The 26,688-nt window shown below is 46.5% G+C and overlaps 3 protein-coding genes across 13 annotated transcripts; 2 read left to right on the plus strand and 1 right to left on the minus strand.

The window, feature by feature from the left end:
* Positions 1-7,420: 7,420 nt before the first annotated feature.
* Positions 7,421-10,354, plus strand: LOC119128226 (calcium-binding protein 2-like). The gene is made up of 8 exons (XM_037260478.1): positions 7,421-7,513; positions 7,580-7,642; positions 7,751-7,892; positions 8,670-8,700; positions 8,834-8,977; positions 9,760-9,869; positions 9,942-10,089; positions 10,173-10,354. Exons 2-8 carry the CDS (start codon positions 7,581-7,583, stop codon positions 10,199-10,201), a joined length of 666 nt encoding a protein of 221 aa, XP_037116373.1. The 5' UTR covers positions 7,421-7,513; position 7,580; the 3' UTR covers positions 10,202-10,354.
* A 46-nt stretch (positions 10,355-10,400) lies between these two features.
* On the minus strand, positions 10,401-17,841 carry LOC119128088 (tudor domain-containing protein 7B-like). Of its 3 annotated transcripts, none has more exons than XM_037260207.1 (20): positions 17,702-17,841; positions 16,510-16,719; positions 16,219-16,363; positions 15,368-15,545; positions 14,862-14,944; positions 14,570-14,778; positions 14,180-14,494; positions 13,813-14,096; positions 13,565-13,748; positions 13,364-13,475; positions 13,102-13,304; positions 12,887-13,021; positions 12,532-12,615; positions 12,330-12,464; positions 12,137-12,247; positions 11,907-12,055; positions 11,620-11,828; positions 11,367-11,550; positions 11,134-11,294; positions 10,401-11,072 (listed from the first exon to the last, which is right to left on the minus strand). In XM_037260207.1, exons 2-20 carry the CDS (start codon positions 16,714-16,716, stop codon positions 10,855-10,857), a joined length of 3,306 nt encoding a protein of 1,101 aa, XP_037116102.1. In that variant the 5' UTR covers positions 16,717-16,719; positions 17,702-17,841; the 3' UTR covers positions 10,401-10,854. The 3 variants fall into 3 exon arrangements, with proteins under 3 accessions (XP_037116102.1, XP_037116101.1, XP_037116103.1); XM_037260206.1 differs by having other exon boundaries at positions 17,685-17,839; XM_037260208.1 differs by lacking the exon at positions 17,702-17,841 and adding an exon at positions 17,456-17,555.
* A 535-nt stretch (positions 17,842-18,376) lies between these two features.
* Positions 18,377-26,606, plus strand: LOC119128081 (dynactin subunit 1-like). 9 transcript variants are annotated; one of them, XM_037260186.1, is made up of 30 exons: positions 18,377-18,479; positions 19,745-19,810; positions 19,885-20,079; positions 20,164-20,245; positions 20,325-20,359; positions 20,440-20,460; positions 20,872-20,895; positions 21,285-21,398; positions 21,635-21,832; positions 21,900-22,104; positions 22,188-22,266; positions 22,343-22,502; positions 22,561-22,665; positions 22,740-22,931; positions 23,016-23,129; positions 23,196-23,348; positions 23,424-23,584; positions 23,662-23,830; positions 23,900-23,968; positions 24,056-24,268; positions 24,351-24,512; positions 24,578-24,709; positions 24,783-24,908; positions 24,981-25,123; positions 25,199-25,365; positions 25,447-25,565; positions 25,652-25,847; positions 25,920-25,993; positions 26,126-26,215; positions 26,284-26,606. In XM_037260186.1, the coding sequence occupies exons 2-30, from the start codon at positions 19,769-19,771 to the stop codon at positions 26,419-26,421; spliced, it is 3,678 nt and encodes a 1,225-aa protein (XP_037116081.1). In that variant the 5' UTR covers positions 18,377-18,479; positions 19,745-19,768; the 3' UTR covers positions 26,422-26,606. The 9 variants fall into 9 exon arrangements, with proteins under 9 accessions (XP_037116081.1, XP_037116080.1, XP_037116073.1 ...); XM_037260185.1 differs by having other exon boundaries at positions 25,444-25,565; positions 26,284-26,421; XM_037260178.1 differs by having other exon boundaries at positions 18,377-18,494; positions 25,199-25,565.
* The last annotated feature ends 82 nt before the right edge of the window (positions 26,607-26,688 follow it).

The following is a 26,688-nucleotide window of genomic DNA, read 5'->3' on the forward strand; positions in this document are numbered from 1 at the left end:
CTAAGGCCGACAACATATCCGAAGGCCTGGAGAGAGAACTTATCTTATCATAAGTGTTTTTAGCATTTAGCTTAGCTGTTATCAGCCAACTAGATGTCGTGTCCAGATGCAATGTGAACGAGCGTGCTATGTTCACTTACACTCGACTCTACTTGGTTTGTCCTTTTCTCTTTTTTTGCGCGCTTGACTTAACTTTGACTGCCTTTTCGTAAAGTTACTGACTCAAAGAGCAAAACACATTGTCCAGAAATTCCAGTGCTTTCAAAGAGCCCGATCGTAAGAACGGGAGAGACGAGAATAGTCTCGAGGCTGCAATGAAAGTCCAAAGTCGGTTATTGCTATCGTTCATGAGTTTGTTTTTATTCGTGTCGTGTTGTCTTGTCCTCATCGCCTTTAAAAAGCGAGCCCGGACTTGACAGCTTTTTGTTTGAAAGAAAAGCTTCTATAGAATGTATGATTACAAATAATGAATTTTGAATCACTAGAGAGCTATGTTACTGCCAATGATGTCTGCGACTGTAGAAATGTCTCTGGAAGTATTTTCCAGTATTTTCCATCATTTTCTATGGTCTCTTACCGCATCTACAATTCACTGTCAATTTATATCCAGTTCTTGCATTTTTGATTACAGATTGCAATTTTCGACTCGATCGCTGCTGTCAGAAAAATGCTGGTTTTCACTGTCGTTATTTCTACGCTACGTTACCGCATCTACAATTCACTGTATATTATGTCGATTTATATCCACTTCTTACATTTTTTATTACTGATTGCAGTGTTTTAATCCCTCACTTCTGTCAGAAAAATTTTGGTTTTCACTGTCGTTGTAAACATTTCAAAATAAAAGCAATTGATTACGATTCAGGGTCTTTTTTTCTACATTTTTCGACTGATTCAAACCGTGGCAACTCCACTCTTCAGTTCATCCCTACCACCATTTTTTTTGGGTGCTAAATTTAAAAACAAAAGGCAATTTTTTTCAATGAACTCTCAATGGATTTGGTTGAGTGAAATATTTTGAACACTGAAGTGGGAGAAACAGCAATGTGTTCATATTCTCTTAGCTGAGACAAACTTTTTCATCTTCATATATGTGTAAATCCCCTTATTATCTTATATAAACATGACTGCTTAATCAAAAGGACACAATACACACACACACACACACACACAGGGCGGTGACTTTCCAATACACCTAGATACCAAACGGTCAGGTGACGCTTTGCCGCCTTTTCCGGGGAGAATAAAACCTTCTGACCTGGAGATGGCGTTGTTGTTTCATCTGCTTCCATGCCTCGTGTCCTGGCCGCACATGAAACAACCCAAGATCCTGCCAATAAAGAACCAACCGTTACTCCACAGCTTTGTTTTCCTTGCTCAACAACGGACATCTCAAACGACACGCAACGACACTCATGCACCCCTGGCTGGGACTGTTTGATAAGTCTGAACAAACAGGTATTTGAGACTCTTGACATCAGAGGCTGGCAAAATACTCAACAAGCACCTACACATATACCTTCCAAGCCATAGAAGTGAGGATTCAATGGTGTAATGGTTAGCACTCTGGACTTTGAATCCAGTGTTTCAAATTCGAGTCTTGGTGGAACCTCAACTATTATGGCAATATTCTGGGCGGAATTCTCCTGCGAGTTGCTCCATAAAACCATATACCTTCCACACAATTAAAGTGGGCTTTCCGTGGTGTCATGAGCAATTTGGTGGCCTAAGCAAGGTTTTCCCGAGAGCCCCTTGGCCGTGGTCATGGTGTGCCAAAAGACAGTCAACTGGTGGGTGTTTGTTGTGATGCCCCAAACATAGAATTGTTAAAGCCTGCAAAATGGAGGGTGCATTTTATGAATTATATCAAAATATGCATTTAAATGAGTTAGAACAACTTAGAAAGAAAATAATCATTAATATATGTGTATTTTTTTTTCAGTGACGGAGGCACTGACGTCATCCCCCCCCCGGTAAAATTTGTCCACCACTAGTGGTGTGCATTCCAGTTCTTTTAAGTGAAATGAATCTTTAGAATCAGTTCACTCAAAAGATTCGCTCAAACGAATCGTTCAACGAATTGTCCCCCCCCCCCCCCCGCACACACACTGATCCTTTTTTTTTTTTTTTTTATAAATCAAATTATCAAAAGTCATGGTCAGAGCTTCACGGAAAGTGAAAAGTGCCACACCCGCCCTTACCCCCACTTTCTGATTGGCTGTTTGATCTGTGACGTCAAACGGACACTATTAGGTACACTGCCATTTTCCAGTGTACCTAATAACAGGCCTCTTTATTAAGGAAATATCATGGTCAAAGGTCACAGGTGTCAAGCTCTAGTCCTTGGGGCCGCATTCCAACATGTTTTCCAAGATCCCTCGTTAAGTGCACCTGCGTGAAAAGTTTTAGCTCCTGCAGAACGTGAAAATGACCAAAATCTTTTCACGCAGGTGCGTTTAACGAGGGTAACTTGGAATACATATTGGAACGCGGCCCCTCGAGGACTGGAGGTCGACACCCCTGGTTTAAGTGAAAAGTGCCACACCCGCCCTCACCCCCACTTTCTGATTGGCTGTTTGAGCTGTGACATCACTCGGACACTCTATTAGGTACACCGCCATTTTCAGGTGTTCCTAATCACAGGCCACTTCATTAGGGAAAAATGGTCAAAGCTTCACGGAAAGTGAAAAGTGCCACACCCGCCCTCACCCCCACTTTCTGATTGGCTGTTTGAGCTGTGACATCACTCGGACACTCTATTAGGTACACCGCCATTTTCAGGTGTTCCTAATCACAGGCCACTTCATTAGGGAAAAATCATGGTCAAAGCTTAAATGAAAGTGAAAAGTGCCACACCCGCCCTCACCCCCACTTTCTGATTGGCTCTTTGATCTGTGACATCACTCGGACACCCCATTAGGTACACCGCCATTTTCAGGTGTTCCTAATCACAGGCCACTTCATTAGGGAAAAATCATGGTCAAAGCTTAAATGAAAGTGAAAAGTGCCACACCCGGCCTCACCCCCACTTTCTGATTGGCTGTTTGATCTGTGACGTCATTCGGACACTCTATTAGGTACACCGCCATTTTCAGGTGTACCTAATCACAGGCCACTTCATTAGGGAAAAATCATGGTCAAAGCTTAAATGAAAGTGAAAAGTGCCACACCCGCCCTCACCCCCACTTTCTGATTGGCTGTTTGATCTGTGACGTCATTCGGACACTCTATTAGGTACACCGCCATTTTCAGGTTCGTTCGCGAAGATTTACGAGTGACAGATAGCGTTGCTGCTATGCCAACCGACACACATTATGCCAACTAATGTTTTAATTTTGTATTTGTTGGATTGTTGTTGGTGTTATTATACCGAATGTTTGTGTTTGAATAAAAGCTTGAAAAAAAAATCCGTTGTGCCGTATTTGGGGGACACCAACTCACATAACGTAAAACACATAAAGATTGTCATATAAAGCAGTTAACCAAATGTCTGATTCTTATGTTTTAATTGGCGAATATAAAAACAAGGAATAAAACACCAGACAATTTTTAACATAAATGTTTATTAAAATAATAATAATAATAATAATAAAAGTCAATTTCAAACCAGCAATCTAATGTGAAATTGCAGTAGATATATTGGATAACAATATTTAGGCATATATATGCATACACGTTATTTAAAAACTACTATAAGTGTTATAAAATCAAGATTACCCAAAGAGAAGCATAATCTCCCCGTTGTTGCATAACGGCGCAATAAAGTTAGCCGTTAGCTTGGAGTAAACGTGCATAAAAGAAGTGTTTTAGTGAGTGGTTCTTCCTTTCCATGGCAACTCGTAAATCTACATTCTGGCTTCCATAGTTCACGCCAGGAGGGAGACGCAACACGTGCACTGACTGATCCGTTGATGCACGGGAAGGAAGCCAGTTCACCCATTGACTCGTTCGCGAACGGGAAAGTCAGGATTCGTTCCCTCACTGATCCGTTCTCGCGATGAACTGGAAATGCAAATCACTCACTCACTCACAGAGGCGTAGCCAGGAATTTTTCCAGTAGGGGCGCACGCCCACAGGAAAAAAAAATCGAACATCACCCACGCCGTTCGCTGATCGTTAAAACAACATCCGGGTCCGGGAGGCAAACGGTGAATGGATAACATCGCGCACATAGAATAGCGCAAGCACATTCGCGCAAGACCGAAAGAAAAAAACGGCATGAAAATGAAGAATCGAAAAAGCTCGATTTTTTTCAACCGGGGCGCAGGGAGTCCTAACCGGGGCGCCGCCCCGGCTCGCCCCGGCTTGGCTACGCCTCTGCTCACTCACTCACTCACTCACTCACTCACTCACTCACTCACTCACTCACTCACTCACTCACTCACTCACTCACTCACTCACTCACTCACTCACTCACTCACAGATCCGTTCAGTTGGTGAACGGGAAATGCAATTCACGACTTAAAGTCATATGAACTGAAAAAAAACCCGAATCACTTTAGGAAGCGATTCGTTCAGTCTCGTTCACTGAACAGATTAGTTATTTTGAACGAATCGTTCACTCACGAGCCAACACTATCCAGCGCCTAACCGTGTCACAAAAAAGGTTGGGGAACGCTGCTCTAGCGTGGCTTATTCATTATTTAATTTGAACTATTTTAATTAAAATCTCAAATCAGCAGTCTTCACTCATAAAAACACTCAATAAAGCACATGGAATCAAAAACTTGAAGCATCCCGGGATCACTAGCACCCCCTGCCTTAAGGCTGGAGAACCTTTTTTCGTAGCCTCCGTGAAGGTCTCTTATCAAAGCCGTTTTGTTCATCTTAATTAACATGACGTTCTGTCTAACTGCATAGCGGCATAGCCTGTCAACATAGGCAGCCGTGTGATTACGCAATCCTCAGAGGAGGCTAGACAGGAAGTTGGCTCCTCCGAGCGAACCGTCTTCGGTTTTAAAACAACTATAAAAATTCAGCGATTTTGGTTCAAAATGATACAAAAGTATTCAAATTAAAAGGAAAATGACTTTATAATAAAAACTATTGACTTTGTTTTCCCCCTTATCATGATGGCAGGGGAGGCGTAGCCTCTTCTGACCGCACGTCCCTGTATATATATATATATATATATATATATATATATATATATATACCGTAATTTTCGGACTATAAGTCGCGGTTTTTTTCATAGTTTGGGTGGGGGGGGCGACTTATACTCAGGAGCGACTTATATGTGTTTTTTTTTTTTCAAAAAATTTCAAAAAAAAATTTCAAAAAAAAAAAAAATGAAACCGCGATAAACGAACCGCAATGTAGCAAGGGATTACTGTAATTTGAATTTCAAGTGACGACAGCAGCGCGAAACCATCTGCGTCACTCCAATTCATTAAATCCATCAATCGTCCTTTGTCAACAATGCGTGCGCGCCGCTGACGGCTTTTGCACTTAAAAATATTCCACAGGCCCATATAACGATATATAAATTATATATCAAATAACTATTATATAAGCAATAATGTTATCAAACCATCTGTGCACTCTAAATCATTAAATCCATCGATCAAATTCCTCGTCCTTTGTCAACATCGCCGCGCGTGCGCCCTGACGCCAGCCTCGTCGTTATTCCACAGATTTACTATATAACTATATTGTAGCGTTAACAAAGTTCAAGGAAAGACGTGGGTTTGGTAAACGGCTCTTTATTTAACAAAACAAACTTACAGGCGTGTGGCGGCATGGACGTCCAGCCACGGAAGTGGACGAGAGCTCCATACGATAGGACCGGGCGTGCGTAGAAGCATTGTCCGAGCACCATCCACCGTCCTCGGACAGCCAGCCGGCTGAGCGCCGGCCCTCGACTTCCATCCACGGAGCTGAAAGGCAGCTCGGTAGAGTAGGACCGGGCGTGCGTAAAAGCATTGTCCGAGCACCATCCACCGTCCCTGGACAGCCACCCGGCCGAGCGCCGGCGCCCGACTTCAATCCACGAAAGTGAAAGTAAGCTGGACGAGTGACGCGCGACAGCAGCGCGACGCGACGTCGCGCGTCAGCAGCGCGACGGTTGTTTACATAAAGGACAAAGATCGACTCGTCCAGCTTTCTTTCACTTTCGTGGATTGAAGTCGGGCGCCGGCGCTCGGCCGGGTGGCTGTCCAGGGACGGTGGATGGTGCTCGGACAATGCTTTTACGCACGCCCGGTCCTACTCTACCGAGCTGCCTTTCAGCTCCGTGGATGGAAGTCGAGGGCCGGCGCTCAGCCGGCTGGCTGTCCGAGGACGGTGGATGGTGCTCGGACAATGCTTCTACGCACGCCCGGTCCTATCGTATGGAGCTCTCGTCCACTTCCGTGGCTGGACGTCCACGCCGCCACACGCCTGTAAGTTTGTTTTGTTAAATAAAGAGCCGTTTACCAAACCCACGTCTTTCCTTGAACTTTGTTAACGCTACAATATAGTTATATAGTAGATCTGTGGAATAACGACGAGGCTGACGTCAGGGCGCACGCACGGCGATGTTGACAAAGGACGAGGAATTTGATCGATGGATTTAATGATTTAGAGTGCACAGATGGTTTGATAACATTATTGCTTATATAATAGTTATTTGATATATAATTTATATATCGTTATATGGGCCTGTGGAATATTTTTAAGTGCAAGAGCCGTCAGCGGCGCGCACGCATTGTTGACAAAGGACGATTGATGGATTTAATGAATTGGAGTGACGCAGATGGTTTTATTAACGTGTTATTTATGTAATAGTTTTTTGAATAACTCTGAATTTTACGTCAGGGCCGTTCTCAGCTCTTAGTTTGTGTTTATGTCACGTTAGCATAGCTATCGTTTAGCCTGTTGTTGCTCGTTCATGACTGTTCTTGGTGTTGGATTTTGTCGAATAAATTGCCCCCCAAAATGCGACTTATACTCCGGAGCGACTTATATATGTTTTTTTTCACTTTTTTGGGCATTTTATGGCTGGTGCGACTTATACTCCGGTGCGACTTATAGTCCGAAAATTACGGTATATATATATGTGTGTTTTTTTTGGGTGGTTGCAGTCGCTCCCCCCCCCCCCAACGGTCACCCTAGGCAATGGCCTAGTGTGCCTAGAGGTAGGGCTTCCCTTGTGTGACGGTTAGCACTCTAGACTCTGAATCCAGCAATCTGAGTTCAAATTCTGGTGGTACCTCAAACATCTTGTCATTTATCTTGGAAAAATTGCAACATAGTAGCTTGTGTGCTGCCCCATAAAACGGCTAGGGTTAGGTTTAGGGTTAGGGTTAGACTTAGAGCTAGGGTTAGGGCTGGGGCTAGGGTTAAGGTTAGGGTTCGGAATGCTCCTTGTTTCGCTTTCTTTGGCAACACTTTCAGCCGGGTAATTAGCTGCTAAGCCTCTTGGATAGAAAGAGGTCAAGGCGCCAAAGACACGACATCAGAGAGAGCAGGAAAGGAGGAACAACTCTGGACACAGTCCTGCTTCATTTTCTCACCCTGCGGGGGACACATAAAGGTAAGGACATTGTAGAAAAGTTTAAGCTCCAAGGGACATATTACATACCTCTCTTTTTTATTTCAGCATGTCCAAGGTAGGAGAACGAACAACATCAACAACTTCTGCAGACTCCACTTCAACCGATGGGTATGTTTCATTTGCGTCTTAATCACTGAATGGGAAATGACAATGTTCAAATAATGTGCACACACAAAAACTTGAGCGCTCATCCACGTACGTTGTCATCGGGCACAGCAAAAGTGGACCGGCCTCGTCTCAGGCCTCTCCATCGGGCTCGGTGTCTGAGACGCCAAAGAAGTCATCCAAAAAGTCGAAGAAGAACAACGAAAGCATGAACAAGGTCTACAACTCTGTGCTGAACAGCGTCTTCGGGGCTGTGAGTACACAAAGTTAACTTTCTTTTCACACACACACATAAAGGATTGATTATTTTCAAGCGTTTTGAGCATTTGCACAGTAGTGGGAAGTAGAAAACATTTTGGCTAAAATAAAATATTGATGCCTAAAAAAAATATGATCTATTATTGTACTTTGTTAAAATTGGCACATTGGTTAGCAGATTATATCGTGTATAAAAAAAAAAAAATTTCTGTTGTTTTCATGCGCTAAATTGGCTTTTTTTGTCAGTTTACATTCAGAAAGCTACATCTTGATAGCATCAAAGTTGCGTCGACGTTAGCTTGTGCCTAATTGCATGCTAGAAAACGAAAATGGATCTTAAAAAAACACACACAAATAAATAATTGATGATAACATTTGGTGTTATAGTAATGCAAGATTTCTATTATCACATTTTCTGGGTTATGGTTAGGGTTTTTCTTTCACAGATTATATTTATCATGTAGGCTCTCATGCTGACGCTTAATAAATGCACCCCCCCCCCCCCCCCCAAAAAAAATTCTTTAACAACTACTCCACCGGCTTGCGAACATCAGACATCATGGTGGCGTCAAGCAGCACACGGACTGATCCCGTAAGACTGCCGCGTGTGCGTTAAGCCCCACATTAACTGCCGCTTAACGCCACACTTGGTTAGCTTCAGCAAAGGTGATTTCCATCAGCTTCTGTCTGTGTGCCTGATGTATCTAGCTGGATGCTATGTGCAGAAAACCAAAGCTTTGACATGAAAAATGACCTTGTTGTCTTTCAACAGGACAGAGAATTAGCACAAGGGGAATTAGACGGTAAGTCTCGCCAATCAAAACAATCGTTTGGGTAACCCCGGGTTGCTGTATTTTGGTAGCCCAATTAAAGTTGGAACAGCGCTAATCCAATTCTGGAAACGCTCTCAAGGTTGTTGCCTTTTTTTTTTTACAGAGCTGCAGGAAGCCTTCAAGGAGTTTGACTATGACCAGGACGGCTACTTGAACTACAAAGATGTGGCTGAATGCATGAGGACCATGGGGTACATGCCCACCGAGATGGAACTGCTGGAGATCGTGCAGCAGATCAAAATGAGGAGTGAGGCCTCAAACCAGATGTATAATACTGTTACGATTTCAATGAATGAAGGAATGAAACTTTATTCTTCACACCATCATTAATCTTTCACTTGACATTTTAATAGTGTGAGGAAAAGGGTCCCCGAGTGAAGCTAAGTATAAGCTTAGATAATATAACGGGGCCTGGACGGACAGACAGACAGACGGACAGACAGAACCTCATTATACACACATACACAGCTAACTATGGAAAGGTGGATTTAATTATAGGTTTGTAAAAGATAGTGAAAATGATGTTTATTTTAAATTAGAGATAGAGGGCATGACCTTTAAGGCTTCATCCATTTTGTTCCAAATCTGAGGTGCCCTACAAGCAACACTCGTACTGGTGCGCACACATCTGGGAGGGATGAAATTTGTGCATGGATGCTCTCAATATATGCAATTTTTTGAGAAAAGAAATGGCAAAGCCTATATAAATGATCCTCTATCCAAAGCCAGCAACAAAAGCTTTTAACCGAAACAAGGATATTGATTTTTTTTTTTTTTACAAAAAGTAGTCACAGCAGTGAACACTCAAGACATCTGCCACCAAGTGGTGGCTTGTGATATTACAACTAAAGTTGACAGCTGCAGTTTCACAGATTTTTTTTTCAAATTTGCTTCCATATTTTGCTCCAATTTTACAGCCATTTTTTCAATTTATATATATATTTTGATTAATCATGTGACCTTTCACACTGTCACACTGATGAGAACTTGCAATTGATCCTGCTCATGTTGCAATTCTTCCCTCCCTAGTGGGCGGGCTGATGGACTTTGAAGACTTTACTGAGCTGATGGGCCCCAGAATGATGGGCGAGACAGCAGACATGCTGGGACTGAAAGAGCTCCAGTCGGCATTCCTCCAGGTGGGCTTCTGTTTGACACCACCATCTTAGACAAACGCACACACACCTTAAAGTCATCTTTGTCATGCCAAGTTCGACTTGGACGGAGATGGGAAGATCACGCAGGACGAGATGAAGGAGGCGGCCAAGAGCCTGCTGGGCGAGAAGCTGAAGAAAGGAGAGCTGGAGGAGATCCTGAAGGAGTTGGACATCAACGCAGATGGAAATATTGACTTTGAAGGTGAAAATGGCCAAAGCTGACTGATTTTTTTTTTGTCTCACTGACATCAAGTTGTTGTGTCTCTTCTCTGCTCCTCATTTCAGAGTTTGTGATGATGCTCTCCATCCGCTAGCCGCCAGCACTGCAACAATAACTGAGCAAAAGTTTGTAGTTCAACATATACGACATTGTGTGCCTAAGTGTCATAACTGAAAAAATAGTCAATTTAGCGTAACATGTAAAGAAAATTGAGTATGTTTTGCTACTTTAATAAAGAAATCCAAAACAGCTTTTTTTTGGGTATTTTTACAGGGGAAAAGGACACTCGAGAATTTTCTGTCACATTGACTTTATTCCACAAGTCAATATCTTATTGTTAAATAAAATGCAAGATTCCAGGCAATAATAAATTAGTCAACAGTGCAGCTCAGAGCTTTCAACAGCATTTAAAAAAGAAATGGAATGTGGCGCATTCATTTGAAACCGACATGCATTGGTTAATTTCTAATGATCTCTGCGTATTATTTGGAAAGGGTGCAAATAATTGCCATCGCGACTCAAACGGCGTAGCTCGGCCGTGTTTGACACTATTTCTGCGGCACTGCACTCACGCAATCAAGTTCTAGATGTAGTCTCAAAAACGGCCACCGGGGGGGAGGGGGGCGATATTTTACTCCACTTAACCTTCAGTCTCTTATTTCCATTCTTTTCAGTCCCGGGAATTGTTTGAAAAATGTCTCAGCTCTTGTCGGAGACCAAGGAGCAAAGCTGAGATTGTCCACAGTGTTATTCATCGGGGAGTTTGTCCACAAACTCGGCCATGATGTCGTGCACCCAGATGTCGCAATCCTGCTGCGAGGTGTCCACCAGGAAAACGATCAGCTTCCTGTCCCAGGAGTTTGCCGCCTCCTGCGCGGCCTCCAGCTGGGCCACGAGGGGCTTCTTCTCCACGTGGTTTCTGAAGACGATGGAAGCTTCCTCGGACCACTGCCTCGTCTTCACTCCTGAGGGCCGAGACGGGTGAAAAGGAAGGTGCCTTGGTTGGGTTTTGGATGCGAAACTTACCGGCTAGCTGAGCGGTGATTCCCTGAAAGGGCAGCTGTCTGAACTCCTTGTGAAGAGCTCGCAGCTGCGTGCAGCTGACCAGCTCGTGCTTTCCGTAGTCCAACTCGTAAACGGACACCAGCCCATTGCTGAGAACGCCCTTCACTAAAACGCGGTACCAGCTGCACGGAGAGAAGGAGGAGTGCACACGTTCAGAAGTTCCGTGATGTTGACTTGTGAAGTGCTTCACTCACTTGTTCTCCACCTTGGCGGCGTAGATGTGATTCTTCTGCACGCTCAGAGGTCTGTCGTCCGTTTGGTTGTAAAAGAGGATCATCTCCCCCATCAGCACCACCAGCTTGTACATATCCCTCCAGGGCTGGAGGACAAAGTGGCCCGGATGGCACGCCACTGATACGTACACGTCCATATTGTTCCCTGGACGTGACCCCCCCAAAAAAAGTCAGGTCATGTACAGACAGAAATGACAGGAATGGAGATGCTGACCTGCAGGGGGCAGCGTTAGCAACGGTGGCAGCTGGAAAGCGGATGAAGGGCTTGACTGAGCCCCAGGTGGGCTGCCGGCAGGTCCTTTGGGTCCGGCCGGAATTTTTCTGAGGTAAGTCTTGGTTGCCACCGACTTAGGACTGCCGTTGGTGATGTCGCCATCGCTCGAAATCTTGCTGGGTGCGGCGAGTGTGGAGATCTTGATGGGACTATGACAAAAATGACAAGGAATGACAAAGCTGAGGGGGGAAATGGTCAGAGGTGTCGTTCCAAAGCGTTCAAGGCACCTGTGGCTGGTCAGATAGACATCAGGTTGCTGTTTGAACAGGTCCGAGCGGGCCATCCGGTGGTTGAGACTACAAGCTGGGTCGTGGAAGCTCTTGTCGGTGAAGAGGTGAACGTAGACGCACTGTTTGCTTTTGTCCACCTTGGCCACCTTCAGGTGCAAATTTCACATATGATGAACATTTTCACTCTGCGTCGTCAGGGGGGAAAGAAAACGTGAGTACTGAATGACCTTCATGCTGCAGTCAGTGGTGTTGAGAACTTTCTCCCGAAGCCACTGGACAGTATCTGGACTCCAGGATCCTACGCTGACAGAAAGGTCTGCCAGGCGGCACTTGACAGCCTAGACACGGGTCGATGATAGACCAAACTTGCTGTTTGTTTGATTTTTTTTTTGTTTTTTTTTTTTGTTTTGTCATGCCAACCTGCGGTGGGATGGCCACGAGGTCACGGAGGAACTTGTGTGGAATCTCCCTGAGCTCAAAGACTTCTACGGAAGCCTGGACTCCCACGTCAAGGAAGAGGATGTCCAACACTCTGCTGCCGTGCAGATTTGTGATCTAAATAAGAAATAGAAAATCGTCAATTTGTCATATGGGCAGTTTGTTTCTTTTCACGCAGTCTTACTTCCACGCGGGCCCATCTGCCTTTGTATCGAGCCACGCATCCTTTGCCGCAGAATGGCCTGGAGACCAGAAACTCTGACGTTACCTGGGAGCAACATTAATTTCATGAGTCCGAAATGAGGCGGCGTCGACTTGCCACGTTTCCGTAAACATCCACGTAAAGCTTTAAAGGAGAGCGGTGAGGCCGTGCTGCTCACACCCTAAGTGGCTTGGCCAAGGATCTAATCCAGATTATCAACCTAATCTCAATCCATCCGCTAATTTCAGACACCAGCGACACATTCACAAAAGACTCTTCAGAGGCTGAAACGTCAGACAAAATCAACGACACGCTCCATGAGTGTATTTAAAGTCACCTGCGTGTGGAAGTAGGTCTCGATGTTGTCGAGGATCTCGTTGAGTTTGGCCAGACCTCTGGAGGGGACCTGACAGTAGATGGTCCCATCAGAGCAGACGCTGGTGACGGTCACATTCATATAAGCGCTGTTAACCTGAGGGGGAAAAAAATATATATTTTATAGATTGGAAATCCTGAGAAGGCGGGCAGCAGTTGGCCCCTCCCCCTTTTGACCTGCAAGGGACTGGCGAGGTTCTTGTCCTGCAGAGCTTTCATGCAGGCGGCGTTGATGTTAACGTCGTCATCCTGCGACGTGTCGTACAAGACCATCAAAGGGGTCTGCCCCCTCTGCAGGATTTCGGCCAATAGGATGCGGCCGCTCGCCATGGCCTCCAAAGTCTTCAGCACAGCGGGCTCCTGACTGAAGGGCTCCAGACCTGGACACAGAAAATTCCAGAATAGATGCCGAAGGAAACGTCGGCATTTCCCCTCTCACCTGCCAGTTTGCTCTTGGTGGCTTGGAAAGGTAGTTTCAAGAACTTTTCGTCCAGCTCGAAAAGTTTGCCTTTGCTAACCACTTCGGAGAAACCATGATCCACAAAGTACACCTGGAAAGCCGCAGGGGCAATTTGAAATTCTTGAAGAAGAAAAAAAAAATTGGGCAGGTGTTTGAAATCAAAGCCTCCTAACCTCTCACCTTCACCTTATCCACCAAGAGCTCGCACACCTGAGCTCTCAGAACTTCCTCCTCCTCGGTTTTGACGGCTACGAGTTGGCCCGACGGCGGCGCTGAGCAAAGCGTGAACTTGCTCGGGCTGTAAAATTCCCTCATTTCATCCTCCAAACGCTCCTGAGCCTGCGAGTAGTTCTCACCGATGTACCTTCAAACCAAGAAGAACACGGTGAGATGGAGCCACCTCATCCGCTTCAAAACATCTCATGTACCTCAAAATGACTTTGTTGGTGTTTGTGGCTTCCACCACCAGCACGGAGGGATATTCCTCTTTGGGGATCTGCAGAGGAGGCACCGAGCGCTCGCACGGTCTCGCCTTCACTTTCTGCTCCTCCTCACTGGCCGACGAGCTTCTCCTGTTACAGTTCTCGTCTCCTCCTCCTGTGTTCCTCCGATACAAGATGGCCCTCTTGGGGTTGTCGGGCATCGGGTAGTCGACGGTGCAGATGTCGGAGAGGAGGTGAAGGTTATCCAGGACGTGCGCAGGCAGTTTGGTCTGATTCAAGAAAAGAGAAAACATTCAAGCGCACCACCACACGGGAATGAGATGTTTTGTGTGTTGTTTTTTTTCATTCTGACTTTATAAGTGTCCTGGAAGAGCTTCGGCAGCGCGTGGGCCCACAGCCCGCTGGAATATTTGAGCAGAAGTTCCTCCAGTTTCTGCTTCAGCTCGGGGCTAAGGGAAGCTGGCGACGAGGGCGGGCTGGGGGACGACGAAGACGAAGGAGGCTGTGAGCCGGATTCTTTTAATCGTTGGTCGGGGTACTGCGAGGGCTTGTCAGGTGGGGAGCTGGAAGAAGAAACACAAGCTGAAGGAGGAACGGATCCGCTCGTCCGCTCCTTGGCCGGGTAGAGAAGCAGCTCAGACGGGTTACTGCTGCATGTTCGCTCGATCTGGAGAGACAAAAAGAAAAATCCAAAAGACCCTGATTACGTGCCACCACGGCATGACATTCCCAAAGAACTTACGGTGCATATGTGCTTCCAGGTCTCCAGGTCTCGGATGGCCTCGCTTGGCAGGTCCTGTTTGTAGAGCTCTTTGTAGATCTGAGGCAGCTTGGACACCCAGAAACCGTTGCTGTACAGGGACAGGATGTCCTTGATGCAGCTCTGGACCTGCTGAGGGTTGTACACTTTGCTTTTGCCCGAGTCCAAATTCTCATTCAAATGGGAAGTTTCTGGAGTTGAGATCCAGACAAAGATCAGGACGAGCTTGAAGATTTATTTGAATAACGACTCGGGAGACGAAACGGAGACTTACGACAAGTGTGTTGGGTGTTTCTGGAAATGTGAGCCTGTACCTCCTTCTGAAAGCGTGACGGGAGCGTCATCCTCCTTTCTGACCTAGACACGGGACCTTAGTCTTAGTTTTCCAAGAAATTGCTAGTACTGGCTCCGTGTCACATGGTGAGGAGCCCAAACCTAAAAGTCAGTCCTGTCTTAGCAAACAAAATTTCATTGGACAGATCCAGAACGGCATTTTTTTGTTTTTGTTTCTGCTTCCATGGTGATGAATCGACGACTTCCTGCCAAACAACCAAATGGAGGTTTGCGCGATAGAACCCGACGGCTGTCAACATAAAAGCTCCAGAGGGCTCCGTTAGATGTGCTGATTCACTCTAGTTTGGTTTACATGGGTTAATCTAGCAGAGAATAGAAGGATTAGGAAGGTTTGCACCCCATTGTACCGCCGCGGGACGATGATGATGTCACTGGGTTGTTTTCCGAGTCAACTGTGGCTGGCCAAAGAGTCGCGGGTTTATTTACCTGCCGGGTGTGGTCTGGTTGGCCATCTTGGACCTGCCCTCAGACTGTCCATCCTTCACCTCCCGGGATTGTCTGTGGTCTCCATGTCCGGAGCCCCGGCCGCCGCCGCCGCCGCCACCTCCTCTGCCGCCGCTTCGTCCGCGGTGGCTCGGCTGCCTCAGGGAGGTTTGAGGTTTTGCTGCATCGAAGCACACGTACACGCTGAGAGGATGCAGTATCGAATTAGACGGCACGTGTCACACAGGAGACCGCACATACTTTGATCAATGACACAGCCACGCGTACCCACGGCGAATGTTAAAACCAGCAGACGAGTGTCACGTCGGCAAACTCGCAGTCCGATCGAGGTCTGACTCTCCCTGAATATTAAAATTGCGGATGGTTGTAGAGGCTGATGCATGAATCAGCCGCTGTTGTCTCGTGGCTAATTCTCAGCGTGGCTCGCTGTCATTCTTTCTCGATAGCTCTTACACGAGCATTGTGCTGCCTTTCGTTTTCTTCCCCTATAGTGCTGTCTCTTCCACCTACAAGACCCCCCCCACCCCCACCCACCAAGTAGATTCTGCAGAATCACACTCTCTAGTGGAGGCACGGCAAACGTTAGGACCAAACTAAGAAGGGTCTGGGCAGTATGTGAGCAGCAACTCTATGATGACCTCATATTAGATCATTTTATTGAATTACAAACATGTTAATTGCGGTGAACATGTTACTCACAAACACTCGTGCCTTTGAACGCTGCCTGTAAATATTGCGGATTTTATAGATTTTCGCCTCACCGCAATATAAAAAGCTCCGTCATTCTCATTACGTCAATCTAACCATGACGCTCCCAAAAACGTTGAGTGTACCGTTGAAGACAAGCAAGGCCGTTGGCTTGACCCTCATCTGGGTGTTCACCACGTGGGGCCGTCCAGTTTTCTTGGAACCGCGCTGGCGAGCCATCACCTTGGCAACGTGGGCCGTCTCTTTATCCGCAGAGGCAAAATACACCAACTGGAGACATACCAAAAAAAAAAGAAAAAAAAATGCCGTTATTAGATGGGTAGTTGTTTGTATCAATGAGGATGTGACTGATCGGCGAGGCTCAGTTTTCTAAATCTCCTTCAACCGGATTAGACTGTTTGCAAGGACGCTCGCACCTCTCCAGAGCGGCTGCGGTCCACGCGGACGACCGAGGGCATGCTGGCCAGCAGAGTGTCCAGATGGTTGTGTCCCATCTGCTTATGTGGAATCTGTTCACCGGTCAGCTCCTTGTACTCGGACTGCAGGCGGGACAGCGATAGTCCTCCCTTGTTGGCTTGGAGGATGACCCTTAGCATTTTCTTGATCAGATCTCCGTCAGACATGGTCTAAACAGCAAATACGTGAGCAGAAAACATTCAGATGAGGCAATGAATTTGATGAGTGTGGCCTTACAGACACATTAAAAATGATACATTTCAGAAATTTATAAATGACACAATACTTCATCTTGTCGAAATTCTGTGAGGCAGCAAAGTCAATGCATTCCTCCTCCCAAAAGAAAAGAAATTTGCCAAACCGCCGAAACATCCTTAAAATACCAAACAATGCACAAGTTGAATCGGAACTGGGTCTCAACACGTATTGGAGATTTATAATATATAATAAGCTGAATTGATGTGGTGGGACACTTTAGACAGACCTTTTTATTTATTTATTATTATCGTCATTTGGTGTAAATCGTGAGCTGGGAGCCTATTTATTTTGATGCTGATTATAAATGCCTCTAACGGAATAATATCGAGCAACTGCACAAACTAATAAGTGACTGCACGAAATACGCTTGGGTTTTTTGAAAGACTTCAATCACTGCTGTGTGCAGACTAGAAATGAAACCTAAATGACGTAACGTGTCACAATTCAGATCCACGCCCTTGATTCGACACCAAACTATTTGGAAGAGTTTTCACAAGTTTTGTCTTTGCGAAAGTAAATCGACTTAAATTCGTCGCAAATATTTGTTTGCACCGATTTGCTGACAATACGCATTGCAATCATACCGGAGCGTTTAAATGACAAGGAATTTAAAATCATCCTGCCACAAATACTACACCAGCAAGTTACCTGGGGAGTTAATAGCAAAACCGGAACATAGTCCAAAAGTCTTTTAATATAAAACGCGAAAGTGCCCCAAATTTCTTCTTGATTTCGATGGTAATAATTTTATTTTGCAAGAAAGACCCGGAAATCCGATTCGAACTTGGTGAGCTTGAAGAAAAAAAAAAAAAACGTCTCAAGCTCGAAAAAGAAAAACAAAACAACGCAAAGTTTTGTTAAAGTCACCGTTAATCACCTTGAACGCGTTTCCACCTTTCTCTCAAGAGTTCCAAGTTTGACAGGCGCTGTCTTGACGCGCTTGTCACCACACCACGGAGCGGCGCGGCCGGATCTGTCTGGAGCTGTGGAAGCCGGTGTGTGTGGCTTCCAACCGGGACACGGCACAGCCTCTCCTCCGCAGCCTGATTGGTCAATTCAGCCTGGGCCTCTAGCACATGACAAGCCGGGCATAGCGCACGAAACTGACAAAAACAATATTATAGTTTCAGTTTAGGAAAACAGATCACAATTATAATGCTCAGTCATGGTTTGACAGATTCTTGCATATTTACTCAACCTGTGACGCAAATAAAGCTAATAGTGAAGCGGGATAAACGGGACAGAGTAATATTTACTTTTGCATTGAACATAATTACAAGACAAAAATGCCATAAATGCGCGTAATGCATCGGCGCTGTTTCAAATCAACCTTTGTGCACGTCAGACCACCGGAAGTGAGGAGACCGTACCTGGTCAAATAAATAAACAAACAAACAAATAAATAAATAAATAAATAAATAAAATATTTTACAATTTGTGTGAATATTTTGTGGATATACACTACAAAAATGATAGTAATTGTGTATCTTATTTGAGTAATACGGCGCTCACAAAAGAGAAACTACTGTAGTGTAAATTTCCTTGATTGAGATTCCACACCACAAGGTGGCGGTAGTGCGCAAGAAAGGCAACAGAAGAAAAGGAGCAGGGACGCGACCAAGAAGAATAAGGAGGAAAAATAGCAACAATAACTTGAAATCAACATTCCAAGGTGATACACCAAAAGGTTGTATTTTAAGCGTGAGTTTCAAAAGTCGTGATTTTAAACCGCGAGTGTCTCGGGTGCTCTTGTTATATGAAAAAAGGTGCCGCGTTACATTGGTTATGCTGACATTAGCTTAACAGAAACTGACAGAGGAAAAAAAGCTATGATGGAATTGTGCTGCTGATCGACATCAGTCATGGAAGCCTTGTGTTAGAAAGAAACCGCAAGATCACTTTGGTTATGGAGGGTGAATAACACCCTTGACAATCTAGCTCGGCTAAAACGAACCTCTATATCACTTAGGTGAAAGGGTGAGGCAGTCGGACTTAACAGGACAGGGAAACCACACCAAATCCACTGCGCATGTATGAGCAGGACAGAACGGGAGTGACAAGTTAATACAGCTCATCACCATAAATTGTTGTTGGTGATTTTGTCTCACTTCCGTTCCCCTGCAGCGTCAACGAACATTTCCAACAGCTGTTTCAATGTTGACATGGGAAATATCTCGCCCTCCCTTTCCCAAATTCGTCTCAGTAGTGACGTTTAGTGATGCGCCACTTGGGCCACTCCTCGAAATGCTTGGAAAGGGAAAGCATCATGAACAAAAAACAACACTTGAGTTGAGTCGTTTGAGTATTTGGAACTACCTTGTATTATTAATTTAATTTGAATTGCCATGGCTATGAATAGGAGGCATTCTTACACACCCCAGGTAAGTAACTAGAAAGAAAGCATAATAGTCCTGACTAAAACCCCACACAATACTTTGATGGGGGGAAAAAAAAAAAGTTTCCATTTGAAAGACTCACCTCATTTCAGAAGTGTGAGTTACCTCGGATTATCTTGCGTCTCCATCTTGATGAAAAGAGACAAATTAAACGACTTTTACCAAAGTGTAATTCATACAAGTTTATAAAAACCGAATTGATTCTTGCTCCTGCTTGTATGATGAAAAGTCTTTTCTATCCCGTTTCTCCCCTGTGGTTCAAAGCATTAGGCGACACGAGTTAGCATGACCTGCTTGGTTTTGAATGGGGGTCTTTGTGCGAGCTGGGGCAATTCAAGAGACAAGATTTGAAGCAGCCTACTGTGGTCTGCCACATGTGACTGGCAAATGATATCAGCTGTTTTGCTGAGCCAACATTTTAAGAAAATGGATCCAAATGACTTAAAGAATTTCAAAATGACCACCATCGCTCGTCTCATCTTACGTAAGGGTGTATATTAACTACATTGTTTTTCTGTCCTCCATTTCCACAATCCACCAGCTAACGAGCCCATTGATCAGCAGAATGAGCAGCGGCGGAACTGTGGAAAGTGGGAAAGCTCCAAAGGTCATTTGCAGACATTGATGAAAAAAATGAAGGCTTCAGTTCATCCAAATACCTGCCCTGTTCGTTCCTCCTAGATTGGTTCTGTGGTGGAAGTGATCGGAAAAGGCCAGCGTGGCACTGTCGCCTTCATTGGAGCGACCCTGTTTGCCTCTGGCAAATGGGTGGGTGTCATCCTCAACGAGCCCAAAGGCAAGAACGACGGCACCGTGCAGGGGAAGCGCTACTTCACCTGCGAGGAGAACCATGGAATATTTGTCAGACAGACTCAGGTTTGTAAGATGGACGGCGTTAAGCGCTCATGAGGCAATGTGTGTCTTGAACCTAATATTTGTCATGCGCCGCTCCGTATGCAGATCCAGGTGGTCGATGACGGCTCCAGTGCGACATCTCCCGACACTCCCGAGTCTGGTGCCTCCAGGATCCTCAGACAAAAAGGTGGACATTTTGTGTCTTACATTGATAAACATTTAAAAGTTACAAGGAATCAATTTCATGAAATATGACTTTGCTCCAGCAGATATCCCAGAGATTCCCAAAACAAGTAAACAGGTATGCAATCATCATTTAGCGTATGATTTATTGATTAAACACAAGTTGTTGTTTATTTTCCTAAAAAAAATATTTTCCAGGCACCCGTAAGCGCCAAGAAGGTAGAAATGTTTCTAGGTCTTTTTTATGTGTGTGTGTTTGGCTTTATGTTAACACCACTCATTTAACAATTGATATTCTCAAACTCCTCCCTTAAAAAAAAAATGCATCGGCACAAGGCTCCAAAATCTTTTTTTTTTTTTGGGCCACTCAGACTTGCACATTGATTTTGCACGTACACTTTGTGTTTGGTGGAAGCATGCACACGTTGTTTTGTGCAAGCTTGTGAGGTCCTTTGACACAGTTGCATGAAGTGACATGTTGCTTTTTTTTTTTTTTTGCGCTCAGAGTGGGGATTTTATTTTATTTTTTTCAATTAACTTGAAACCGTCAAGATACACTCACCTGGTTTGCTATTCCTTTGTCGCTAATCTCTTACCTTGTTTCGTGTGCGCATTCCTCCTCTCCTCCAGTCCTCTACCCGCCGTTCTATCAAGGTGAGATCATGGTCAAAGTTCATCTTGTCATATGAAGGATTTTGTTTTGAGGGCGGAACGGACGCCGATTTTCACTTCCGCGTAGTAACACGGTGTTTGTGCTCGTACCGTGGCAGTGGCGCACGCCAAAGCGTCTGACGCCCGCCACCTCGCTCCCCTCCCTCTTGCTACGTCCCCCGAGCCGCTCCGGCCTGCCGCTGATGGTATGCTCCGCCACGTCACGTATCACGGGAAGTGGTGAAGCGCGACAGTGGACACGGGTGCATTTGGCTCGTTTGGCTCAAAGATGGGATTTACTTGATGAACTTAAAGTGCACGCAGAGCAAATGTTTGCTCTAGCCAAATCAAATGAATGGTGAAATAATATTTCCGCCACCTTCTTTTGTCAGGCCTCTCGTGAGAATCTGTCATCTGGTGATGTCAGCGAGGTGGGCCTGTCCCCCCACCAGGGTGCTCCACTCATGCCTCACATCGCAACTTCTGCTCCAGCTACTCCGAGTAAGGTGGGTCACTAATGGATTATAGAATTATGCTGGTGAGTAAATTAAATGTAAACGATTTCAATTCCACGTATTTGCATTGCGGTTAATGGGAAAGGATACCAAAGAAAAAAAAAAAAAATCTATTCCCAACAATTTATTTACAATATTTATATAATAATATTAATTATATGATAATTTATTTATTTATTTCTTGGGGTGTAAGAATCGGTCCAACCTGTGTCCTGTGCTATTCCCAGGAGGAGGAATCACTGCGGGCTCAGGTGAAGGATCTGGAGGAGAAGCTGGAGACGCTGAAAGCCAAGCGCACGGAAGACAAGGCCAAACTGAAGGAGCTGGAGAAGCACAAGATCCAACTGGAGCAGCTGCATGAGTGGAAGAGCAAAATGCAGGAGCAGCAGGCCGAGCTACAAAAAAATCTCAAAGAAGCCAAGAGGGTAATATCGATTACGACATCAAAATGTGGATTTTTTTTCCAACCTGAAGCTCACGTTGTTCCTCCAGGAAGCCCGCGACGCTCAAGAGGCTAAGGACCGCTACATGGAGGAGATGTCCGACACAGCGGATGCCATCGAAATGGCCACCCTGGATAAAGAGATGGCTGAAGAGCGAGCAGAGTCGCTACAGGTGGAGGTGGAAACGCTGAAGGAGAAAGTGGAGGAGTTGTCCATGGACCTGGAGATCCTTCGGCACGACATTTCAGAGAAAGGTCTGTCCTCTGCACGCTCGTTTCACAAATGTCCCATTGTGGAATCGACTCAAAGGTAATCTGCGTCTTTGTTCCTCCCGCAGGCTCGGATGGCGCCGCCTCCAGTTACCATGTGAAACAGCTCGAGGAGCAGAACAACAAACTGAAGGAGGCCTTAGTCAGGTAAATAGGTTGAAGAACCAATCTGAGGTAGCGCTTTTGAATACTCCCTTTCACCGAAACAAATTCTTCTCCTCAGGATGCGCGACCTGTCTGCCTCTGAGAAACAGGAGCACGTGAAACTGCAGAAGCAGATGGAGAAGAAGAACGCCGAGATGGAGACCCTGAGGACTCAGAAGGAAAAACTGCAGGAGGAGCTCAAGCAGGCCGAAGTCACAGTCGACGAACTGAAAGAGCAGGTGAAGCTCGGACCCGCGTTCCAAAACGTGTTCCGTGTCTGAGCGTTTTGTGTGTCAGGTGGACGCCGCCCTGGGATCAGAGGAGATGGTTGAGACTCTAACGGAGAGGAACCTCGACTTAGAAGAGAAAGTCAGGGAGCTGAGAGAAACCGTCAGCGATCTGGTCAGTCGGGCTTTACGGATATCGTCCACAGCCAAGGTCAGTCAGTGACGAGCCAACTTTCTTTGCTTCAACAGGAGGCCATCAATGAAATGAACGACGAGCTCCAGGAGAACGCCAGGGAGACGGAAATGGAGCTGAGGGAGCAGCTGGACATGAGCGGCGCAAAGGTCCGCGAGGCGGACAAGAGGGTGGAGGCCGCCCAGGAGACGGTGGCCGATTACCAGCAGACCATCAACAAATACAGAGAGCTCACCAACAGATTGCAGGTGGGTGCGCGTCCCGGACGGGGCCGCCATTGCCGCCGTTGCCGCGCCCTGACGCTCCGAGCGCCGTTTGTTTTTGCACGCCAGGAGGCCAACAAAGAGCTGATGATGCAGCAGAGTGAAAGTAGCGAAGTGCAACAGCCGCCCGCAGAGCTGTTTGACTTCAAGATCAAGTTTGCAGAGACAAAGGCGTACGCCAAGGTAGGTCAAGGACGGCGGTGCTTCAAAGTCCATGGCGCTGAAGACTGCCGTGCGTCCGTCCACCAGGCCATCGAGATGGAACTGAGGAAAATGGAAGTGGCTCAGCTCAACCGGGAGGTGGCGCTGCTCACCTCCTTCATGCCGGACTCCTTCCTTCGTCACGGCGGGGACCACGACTGCATACTGGTGCTCCTGCTCATCCCCAGGATCATTTGCAAGGTGGGAGGCCGTCGAAAGCGGAGGGCGTCACCGCGTCCGTCCCGTTTGTGTAGCATTCCCGCTCGTCCCTCATAGGCTGAGCTGATCAGCAAACAAGCGCAGGAGAAGTTCGATCTGAACGGCAACCTGGCCCAAGGCAGCGCTCTCAAAGGGCCTCCAGGAGAACAACGCAGTTTTGCCTCTGGACTCGTGTACTCGCTGAGTTTGCTTCAGGCCACCTTGCACAAATATGAACAGTAAGTTGTCAATGTCGTAAATCTCCGCATCAGCAAAATAAATAAATGAAGAAATAAACTCTCCCGTCCGGTTGCAGGGCTTTGAGTATGTGCTCGGTGGAGGTTTTTAAGCGCATGGGCACGCTCTACTCGGAAATGAGCTTTCACGAGCGCTCTCTGGATTATTTCATTGACCTGCTGCACAAAGACCAGTTGGACGAGACTGTTCAGGTGGAACCGCTGACCAAGGCCATCAAGTATTACCAGGTAACAGAAGCTGCTCTCCACTTCCTCGACAGTAGAAACTTACTCAGCAATTTTCACTCTGGCTTCTAGCAATTGTACAGTGTTCATCTGGCAGAACACAAAGAGGACTGTACCGTGCAGCTATCTGACCACATTAAGGTACCGGTCTCTTTTTGGTGGTGCATGTTTAGGACGTGAACCTCGCAGGAATTTCGCAAGGGATTTAATTGGCCTTCTGATCCTCAGTTTACTCAAAGTGCCCTGGACTGTATGGGAGTGGAGGTGGCCCGTCTGCGTGGGTTCCTCGCGACAGGTCAGCAGAACTCCACGCTGGCTGTTCTCCTGAAGGATTTGGACACGTCCTGCTCGGACATCAAGCAGTTTTGCAAAAAGATCCGCCGCCGAATGCCCGGAACCGATGCCGTCGGGGCCCCGGCCGCTCTCAATTTTGGACCACAGGTAAGGACGCGTGGGCAGTCAACTCAAATGAAGCTCCATTGCAAGAAACGATTAAGCAGAAGTGGCCGTGGTTTGCCGTCAGGTGTCCGAGGGGCTGACCGAGTGCAGACGGCAGCTGACCCGGGTGGTGGCGGTGCTTCAAGAGGTGGCGGCGGCCGGAGCTCAGATGTCAGCGCCGCTGACTGAGCAGGAAGGACTGAATGCGCTCAAATTGGAGGACACGGCGTGTCAGGCCGTGGAGCAGGTAAGGAATTGTCAGGAAAATTTGGGGCAGATGCAACCAGGTTGAGGCTTTTGTCCCTCGCGCAGGTCTACGGCTCTCACGCGCTTAATGGCACCGAGTGCCTGCGTCAGTCCTGCAGCGCCATTGTTGCTACGATGAACAAGATGGCCACCGCCATGCAGGAAGGAGAGTACGACGCGGACAAACCACAGGGAAAGGTATGCACTCGTGTGTCCTGGTGGGTCTTTAATGACCCGAGACTTTGTGGTCACTTTGTGATTCTTCCCTCAGAGTCCTCCCGTGGAATTGAGAGCAGCCACGGTCCGAGCCGAGATGACTGATGCCGAGGGCCTCGGAGTGAAGCTAGAGGACAGAGAAGCAGCCATCAAGGAGTTCAAGAAGTCCCTCAAGATCAAGGTTGGGCAAGGTCCAAAAGGCTTACTTGGTGCGCAAGTTCAAGAATCATTTTGGTTTTGTTTTGTCTCGTAGGGAGAAGAGCTGAGTGAGGCCAATGTCCGTCTGAGCCTGCTGGAGAAGAAGCTGGACACGTCCACCAAGGATGCGGATGAGCGTGTGGAGAAGATCCAGACCAAATTGGACAAGAACCTAGACTTGCTGAAGAAGAAAGAAAAGTGAGAGGATCATTTGTCGAGTGGGCCACCCCCGTGCTGGCGCGCTCAGTGTCTCACTCGCGCTCCTTTTGCCAGGGAATTCGAGGAGACAATGGATGCCCTGCAAGCCGACATCGACCAGCTGGAAGCGGAGAAAGCTGAGCTGAAACAGCGCATCCATAATCAATCCAAGATGACCATCGAGGGCTTGCGAGGTGTGCCTGCTTCCGGAATGGCTTCCGCCGTTCAGGGACCAGCAGGAGGTACATTTTTAAAGAAGCCGAGAAGCCTGGATGATTTCAAGTCAGAATCATTGCGGCTTACTTTATATCCTCCCTCAGTAGCTATGTCGCAATCGCTGGCAGGACCATTGCAAGTGGTGGACTCTCCTCTCCTCCAGCAGCAGCTTGAAGCTCAGAGACTGGGCATCAAGCGCCTCAAGACGGAAAACATCAGACTTAAGGTGTCCTTGGGAGAATGGAGATGAGAGTTTTTCTCGAGGGGTTTGGAGCTTCTATTTGCTTCAGCAAGAGTGTGTTTACCATCCAGGCAGAGAAGATGAGTGCCCAGCTGGCCTCGCTGCCTCCACTGTGCCCAGCCAAACTGCCCCAAGTGACCAAGGAGAGCTCGGTGCCACCAGAAGGACTGAATATGGGCATCTACCGCCGCACAGACCAGCTGCTGGCTACGCTTCTGAAGCTGAGCGCAGAAGTCAAAGTGGTCGACATCACCGGGAAGACGTCAGGTGTGTGGACGCATCTGGTGGCCACTCCCTACCACTCCAACTCTGACATTGTCTCCCTCCATCTTCCTCTAGTGAGCGCCAGCGCCCAGCTGCTGGAGCAGACCACCAGACTCCACAACCTCAGCAACGCTCTAGCCAAACTCAAGGTTTTTATATATATATAGATATATAGATATATATATATATATATATAGATATAGAGAGATAGAGAGAGAGAGAGAGAGAGAGAGAGATGCGCAACACTTGAAATTGCATCTGAATGCTTGTTTTCTCTCCAGGGTGAAGTCGCTGAACATGTTGTGTCCAATCAACCGGGAGCAAAAGCCCCTTCCGACTTTGCAACCTTCCCAGTCTCTTCTTTCGTCAAGGTGAGATCAAAATCCACACACTCTCACGCTCGCACAAATGAACAAACGGTCGTGTTTTGTAACCTCAGGCAAAGGGAGAGAAGACGGACGGGACAGTGTTTGTGGGTCGTGTCGCCATTCCTTGTACTCGCGGACAGGAGCAAGTCCACCGTCTGGTCCTGTCGCAGCAGCAACTGCAACAAGTGCATCGCCTCCTCATGGTCTGAGGCATCTTACTTTCCCCTTTTTTTTGTCTGGTTACAACAACCAAATGAGGCGTAAACACTTTTTCACTCTTTCACTTTACAGGGGAAATTAGCTCATTTTTGCATTTATACTCTACCAAATGCACTCCCTGTGTTTTATGTACAATTTCTCTAATAAAACGCAACCACTTATTGAACGAACTAAACTGAATGAATACTTTGTACAAAATTCAAATCACTTGGTAGAATTTGTGTTTTATAAATATTCATACATGTAACCTGTAAGAA

This window comes from Syngnathus acus, chromosome 10, assembly GCF_901709675.1.
Source record: "Syngnathus acus chromosome 10, fSynAcu1.2, whole genome shotgun sequence".
In the NCBI taxonomy this organism is placed as follows: domain Eukaryota; kingdom Metazoa; phylum Chordata; class Actinopteri; order Syngnathiformes; family Syngnathidae; genus Syngnathus; species Syngnathus acus.